Consider the following 7500-nt stretch of genomic DNA (forward strand, 5'->3'; position numbering starts at 1 on the left):
GAGATCTTACTACTGCGGGCTGGCAAAATTAGAAAATTCGCCCGCGTACGAAATTAATCGTATTACGTATTTCTCTAAAGTCCCGAAACTTTACGGGCCATTTTCGGGTGTCACAATTCCCCTTTTATCTCAAGAACGGAGAGGATTTAAGTCGTCAAACGTCACAGTCAGTTTGCTTTCTGTTAGCTTGAAAACATGTTAAAAGATCGGCCTGCCAAAATAAGCGGTTGGCAGTTTTACAAATGGCTTTTCGGGCCCGAAAAGGTTTCGGGACTTTCGAGAAACGGGCCCCTGTTGCGGCGACGTCGTCGTCGTTCGCATTTACCCGCGCTTATCATTGGTTACCTCTGATAACTTTTAGATTTGATTGGTTTATTTGATCGTATGCGTATGCTCTGATTGGTCAGAATAATTGCTTTTGTTCGTATGGTAAAGAAATATGCGAGTGTTTTAAGACCTAACCCAGTGCAAACAGCGAAGGCTGTATACTCAGTCAGCCCAAAGTGCGGAAAAAACGCGTTTTGTTGGTTTTATGGCTCAGTGTTTTGATGCAGAACCAGTGCAATTGCGAAATTAATATTGATTGCTGTGAGATTTGCTCTGCTACACTCGGGTGAAAATTGCTTTCCTTCTTTGCAGAGGGCACAGACCATTCGAAGAGGGCAACCCATTCTTTCCCGGAGGTAAGCTTCCATGGCGTTTCATTTGAAGACGTGATTCGACTTTATAAGTCTTTATAATACGAACGGTTTATCCGTTTGGATATTTGCCAAGTCGATCTGCAGGCGAGATGTTCACGGTAAATCCCCTATAGACCTTCCACGAATATCGTATCTTTCTTGTGAAATAATGTGTGATAGAGCAGGTTAATGAGATTAGTCATTGCGGATTAAGGTAACATTTGAATTGTATGGGGATTTACAGGAGAATACATGTGACATAAATACTGACTGCCCTTGGTTGGCTATCATGAATTATTGATGAGTTTCCGAATGGTCATCCTCATAAATCAGCCGTGGTGCATGAAATGGAGGCTCGTGCTTTTTCCCCCGCAATTGTCTTCGTCGCGGAGGACTGTATGCAAAGGTTCGCAATTAATTTCCATGAAAAGTAATAGACCAATTCGGCTGACTCAATGTTGTACCCAATTCAAATCTCTCGGGGTTAAGATTCTTTGTGTGATGAGACAATGAAGCATTCACATTAAAATATGATATGGAAATACTGGGAACAAAACGTTTTATTCCCAAAAGATTTGAATTGGGTACAAATATGAGTTAGCAGAATTCGTCTATCTCCACTCCAACAAACAAATAACTTAAAGCCACTGGGAAGAAAGCGCCGTACTCGAAATAAATGGTATTCAGAATCGCTCATGTTTGTTTTCGAATTTTAAGCTAGTGTTTGTTTGGTGGCCTCTCCTTTTTTTTTCTTGAAATTACGATAAAGAGACGTTTTGTAACTGGACCACGTGCAGCTTATGATCATTTTTTGTGCCTGATAAATCAATTATTACTCATTTGGCGGAAGAATTGTTATCAAGTGCAAGTCGATAGCGTCGTGCTGTGTACATCATTGGTGACAGAAAGTGTCTTCAATGATGCACTTTCTTGTGGTAGGATATGCGTTTAAGATACGATTTTCCCCGAAATATTGTAAGCGTTTTATAATTTCAAGAGTTTTCGAAAGGTTCTCGGACTGACTTTAGGCGTTTGATTTGATTTGATTTGGTTTGATTTGATTTCTTTTGAACTTTTTGTCCGTTTCTCAAATTCCCGACATTGGTTGGGGTGACACTTGAGAGAAACACAGTGGAACACTTGTGTCGACACTACTGTAGTGTCAACTTTCTATTGCTTTGAATCCCTAGGGAAACACTGAAGACTAAAACTTTATTTAACTATGAGTATTAACTCCCTAATACGACCGCATCCGTTGTTTCAATCGCTGTTTCGTTTATCGCGCAGTAGTGCTTCAAAATTCGCGATTCATGATTTCCTCCCATTCACGACAAAAAGTGATCTTGTTAAATTGTTTGGTGATAAATATTTTGGGTGACCAAAATAGATTTATTATGCATGAAATCCATATAATTTGCTCTGCGTTTATTATTCCATTTTATTCATTTTTACTAAAACTCGACAACAATTTTTAGAATGCGATTCAGTCTGTTTTTCAAGCTAGTGTTAATATTTTCTAATGGGTTGGTTTTGTCAGTGTACGAATGGTTTGCAGTGTAATTTTATTATTATTTTTATTATTGTTTCGATTTTATCAAAGAATTATTTAAAACCTAAACGTAGAAACATCATTATGATAATCTTGTTTTTGTAATAGCTTTTAATTAATTTGACATTACAAACTTATATTTTTGAAACGTCGTCGCTTGACTTTCGCCAATAAAACGAAAGCGAAGAGCGTAAATTTAGCAAAGAATCTAAATGCTGCTAGCGAAGAAATCATGCAAATGTTTTTATCATGAGCGAGTTACTCTTCTTTTATCTTCAACTTTTATTTCAGCCAAAATAGTGCTCATTTCGATCGTCATCAATCAATAATACGTAATTGATTTTTCTAGATCAAAACAGCGTGAAATAAAGACATGCTTAAGGCAAAAGAAATCGGTGATGTTTTTGTTGTTAGCTTTGAACTAAGCCTAAAAAATATTCGTATATTTTTTTGCGTTCTTTCCATTTATAACCACAGTATTTCGCTTTACGTGTGGTTAACTGAATGCCATCTTTTGTGTGTATGTTATCATACGTTACACGTGGCAACGTGACGTTTGATTTGGCGTGAAATAACCTCTTAGGCGATGTCCTAGAACTTGGACAAAGTCCTTCCGAATACTAACCGAACTAAAAAGGTGAATGACATTTTTATTTTCTCTAAACTTTCCAAACTAAATACTCGCAAAAAACCTCAACGGCTAGATTCCTTGAGCAATTTCTAGGGAGTAGATAGGGGGTAAAGCAAATATAAGATAGAGGCTTCATCGAAACATAATAATAAAGGTTAGCATTTTTATTGTTTTTGGAAAGAAAATTGTGTTGTAGCAAGTAATGTATGCAGGTAATCGAGGTCTTACTACTGCGGGCTGGCAAAATTAGAAAATTCGCCCGCGTACGAAATTAATCGTATTACAGGATTTGCTGAATACCGCCCGCTCATGCGCTAGGGAAAAATAAATGATTGTGTTCTTAATTTTTTTCTACTTTGCGTCGTTTTTCCCATTTTGTTTTTGACGCGAACTTTGGGAAATAAGCATTGAGGTTACGCTTTAGTAAAATTAATACCTTAGCATTTGCTATCAATACAGTTTAGCTTTTCTTAAATGTTTTCGGGTCGCTACTGTTTTCCGTTACCGTTCAAAATAACAGTCTACCATTACTAATACTTCGCTAATCCAGATCTCATTTAATAATGAATAAGTTGTAGTAGGGTGTGAAATATGCGTGGACAAACCTACATGGTATTACAGTATCCATCGTCTAGCGAATTCGTCCAATGTAATTATTACGAAGTGTGAAACAGTTTAATTTCTTTGTTGCCGTTGCAATATAAACATCCTTTACATTTTTTATAACCTACGTGAGAGCCTTTAGGGTTTTCTTCCAAAAATAAGTTAATCTAAGAAAAAATAATGCTCTTAGCCAAAGTAGTATTCATGGTTTATTGGCATTTTTGCAAACCTAGGAATATGCTAAACGCTGTTATAGTTTTTGTCAGTTTAGTTTGATCAAAATGTTTTCTTTCTTTTTTTGCAATCCGTATGTAAGTTGTCCTTTTCGCTCGGTTCTTAAGGGAAAAAACGCCGATAAAATTGTTTGTGTTTCAAATGTGCACTCTATGGCCGATATCAGACCGCAGCCAATAGTTGTTCTTGCCAACTTTCCAGATTATCTAGCATGCTAAATCTTATCTTGCTCGGTATGTTAAATGCCATCTCTTTTTAAAATCCATACCGCATCCTCTTCAAAATAATTACATTTTTTTATGTAAGGGCTCATCAAATGACTTTATGTCTACTTTGATTTCTGTCAATTTATGAGCCTCCGAAGTCGCCAAAATCTTCTTGTGATTTTTTCGTCCTTTTTTTTTCTTTTGCATCATAAATTTATACTGGTTGTAAAAACTGAACACAAATGCACCAATAAATAACTAAAATAAACAAAAGATTACAGAAGAACAGGGAAGGAAACCAGGAGAAATGTATATATGTATATATATATATTTTTTAAAAATCTAAACCACTTTATCTTACATAAAGTCTTAGATACCATCATACGTTACTCAAAGTGTTGCGTTTGGAAAGGGTGGATGTGAGAATTCGCTCTACAACCTCTGTGGAAGTCTTTTATTTTCGTTGGCATGGGTTTTTAGAAAAATTTAAACCGCAGACAGCTGCGACCAACAAAATTATTGTTCTCGTTGTTTTCTTTGCATATGTTACGTTGAGTTAAAAAGGTCAAAAAGGAAATTAGAGTTTTCGTCAGCCGTCACAGCTAATGTCAACTGTTGCTGCCCTTTCCTTTGAAAAATCTATCTTCACCTTGGTGTCGTTGTGAAAAATTCATTTTTTTAAGTGTGATAAGTTTCAATAACGTACATGTTTCCATCTCAGACGAGCCGTTTATTTTGCATTAAATGGTGTTTCATTTTGTGATGATGTGAGTAATTTATTCGCCATGTTGTTTTTGCCGAAATGTCTTGTGAACGCCAACTCTCCGTGAAATGTGATAAGTTCAATTAAGTTCGTCATGGTAACTCAGAGATTTACAGAAGATTTGAAATAATCAAATTGTTTTTAAACTGGGAGCGTTTTATTGGATAACCAAAGAATTCTTGGGTTAATCTGAGATTTATGGAAGCACTGCAAAGTAGCGAATTGTCAGCAAGCTCGGAGGCTCTTTTAGAGCCTTGGAGAAATTTGTAATTTGGCCAACATACGAAGCGTGATTATTCTTCCAAAAACAATCACCACTCCTTTAATTTTAAGCCGTTGTGGCATTTGTAAAGATGTTTTCTTTCTAAGTTATAATCCAATATCCCTTATAATTCTTTGTTTTGGGGTATTTATTTTGTTCATGATTTTGGTTGTACACTTTGTGTACACATAAATAATAGTTATATCATCCTTAGCAAAACCAGCTAGAGCTTTGAAAAAGTGCTTTTTTGGTCTCGAAGAAACCACTATACGTTAAGCTAGCGAAATCCTAACCATGAAAGATTTCATTTGTCCATTTGTAGCTCCAAATCACTGAAATGCCACAGTCAAATCAAACCCACCCCTGGATGCCAGCTAATTGTACCCGCTGGCACCACCAAAATGCCAAAAATTTGAATATCGGTCGCGGCTCGTTTATCGATGATAGCTTCTCATCTTGACTATTACATAGCCGTGTCATTTAAATGACAAGCCAAGAGATTACGCTTGCGAATGAACAAAACGTTTGCCAGTGTTTTCTGTTGCACTTGTAAGTTGAATACTCCACGGTGGATACGTCATAGTGGTTTATGCGAGATATTTTTGGCGTCTCGTCTGTCAATCGTGATCAATCCGCGCTTTGTGACGGGGAGAACTCACAAAAAAGCACGCGTTTGACTCGTTCCAGTTTAATCAAGAAGTCACCCTGCAAATTTGCCTCTCGCTAACCATCTGACGGGAACGTACGTAATTGAGGCACGAGATAACTCAGTATAGAATCCATGTTTCGAAACGAGTACTTGAGAACTTTTAGTGAAGCAGAAGGACAGAACCACCGCCACTCCATCAGGAGATTGGCGATCAACTCGTCAAGACTACGGCTTCCATTTTGGATTTGCGGTGTAATTGAATTAAAATTCTAGGTCATTTGTTTTGCGAAGACTGGCCGTTCCGAGTTCCACGCGAATTTGTACAATCGAGTTGAATATTTGAAAAATCTTTCTGCTGCCCTGGCAATAGTCGAGATATATCCAGTTGTCATCTCGGCATGAACGGGACCGTTTTGCGTGAGGATTTTATGCGTGAACGCTTGAATGGCTCAAATCAGCAGCAATTTCAGTTCTTCATCGAACCGTTTTCCGCTCAGCTCACGCGCTTTATCCTCATCGCAGGTATCTTCGTGATAGGCGTTTTGGGAAATGCCTTGGTCTGTTTGGTCGTCATAAAGGAAAAGCTACTGCGTTCACTAGCCTACTGTCTCATCTTAAACCTGGCCATTAGCGACCTTGGAGTGATCCTGTTCAGTCTTCCGTTCGCAGTGCTTCGAACGGAGGACATTCGTTGGCCTCTCGGAGAAGTCGGTTGCAGAGTTTTGTACCCGTTAAGCGACATCTTTCATGGGGTTTCCATCGCTAGTATCACGGCCATCGCTGTTTTCCGGTACCGTGGGATAATCTCGGGCCGAACCTTGAGCCAGAGATACTCTGTGAAGATGGCAAAGATTGTGATTCTTCTTATCTGGCTTCTATCGTTTCTGCTGTTTGTTCTACCATTGTTCTTCGTCATGGCTTACAGAGAACGCGCCGAGGAAGTCTACTGCTTTCCAAGGTTTCCGAGCAAATTGTCTTACAAGTTGTATCAAGCAGAGACCTTCCTTTTAACATACCTTATCCCTCTTGCAATTATTCTTTTTACATACCTCCGTATTCGCGTTCGTCTCCACGAAAGTATCGCCCTGCACACCGAAATGCAGCGCGAATCTCGCAGGCCTGGTTCGACCAACATCTCCAGGTCGCGATGTGGTAGCGAGCGAAACCACAAGGCCCTGAAAGTGCTCGCTCCAGTTGTTGCCGTATTTGCGGTAACTATGCTGCCGTATAATGTCTTCCGAGTAATCGACGTATTCTGGGACACGTCGGATTTCGAGTACTTACTTCTGTTCTTTAAGATTTGTGTCTTTTGCTTCGTTTGTAACAGCTCAGCCAATCCTCTGATATATGCGCTGTTCAGCGAAGAATTTCGCAAGGCGTTTAAGTGGCATGTGAGACAATGTTCGTCGTCAAGTCATCGCCCAAGATTCTTCTACTTATCTGAAAGAGTTACATTGTTTCGTCGAGGAAAGTCATTTTTCGCTCGTTCAAGCGTTCGCAAAGACAGACCCAGCTTGTCGAAGCCTGATATTTTTGTATAGTTTTCAACCCTTTTTGCTACGTTTATTGGACAGTTTTATTGGTCAGGTTTCCAACCATGGAGCGAAACTTTAATGTGGTATTGTTTATTGCCTTATGCATTATTGTTTTACTGTTAATTCCAGATGTAAGTGAATTTAAAAACGAAAGCAGTCATGGAGTAACCTCTTCTATTATTGTTAGCGTCATACTGATGCCACAAGGCTTCTTTTACTTTCTGTTCGTGTGGGAAAAAAAAAAACTAAAAACAATTGCTCTTGCAGGTTTTGGCGGTATCAAATATCGTATGAAACGAATACATTGTGACAAATATAGCGTTTCAGGGGGCGGGTGTAAGCAACAACGTTGTCGTAGACGGCGAAAACTCCAAAAAGTAATCATTGC

General features: G+C 38.6%; 2 protein-coding genes across 2 annotated transcripts in view; both read left to right on the top strand.

Moving 5' to 3' along the window:
* Nucleotides 1–7500, top strand: part of LOC137999890 (pre-mRNA 3'-end-processing factor FIP1-like) — a 27641-nt gene that overhangs the window by 12575 nt on the left and 7566 nt on the right. Inside the window, exon 12 of the mRNA XM_068845852.1 lies at nucleotides 640–683. Within this exon, the coding sequence (XP_068701953.1) occupies nucleotides 640–683 (44 nt within the window). The remainder of the gene's footprint in view (nucleotides 1–639; nucleotides 684–7500) is intronic.
* The window catches only part of LOC137999902 (galanin receptor type 1-like), a 5398-nt gene continuing 2983 nt past the window's right edge, over nucleotides 5086–7500 (top strand). Inside the window, exon 1 of the mRNA XM_068845874.1 lies at nucleotides 5086–7500. This exon is cut by the window's right edge and continues 2983 nt beyond it. Coding sequence (XP_068701975.1) covers nucleotides 5976–7118 — 1143 coding nt within the window. The 5' untranslated portion in view covers nucleotides 5086–5975 and the 3' untranslated portion in view covers nucleotides 7119–7500.

Source organism: Montipora foliosa, chromosome 4, assembly GCF_036669935.1.
Source record: "Montipora foliosa isolate CH-2021 chromosome 4, ASM3666993v2, whole genome shotgun sequence".
Classification (NCBI taxonomy): Eukaryota; Metazoa; Cnidaria; class Anthozoa; order Scleractinia; family Acroporidae; genus Montipora; species Montipora foliosa.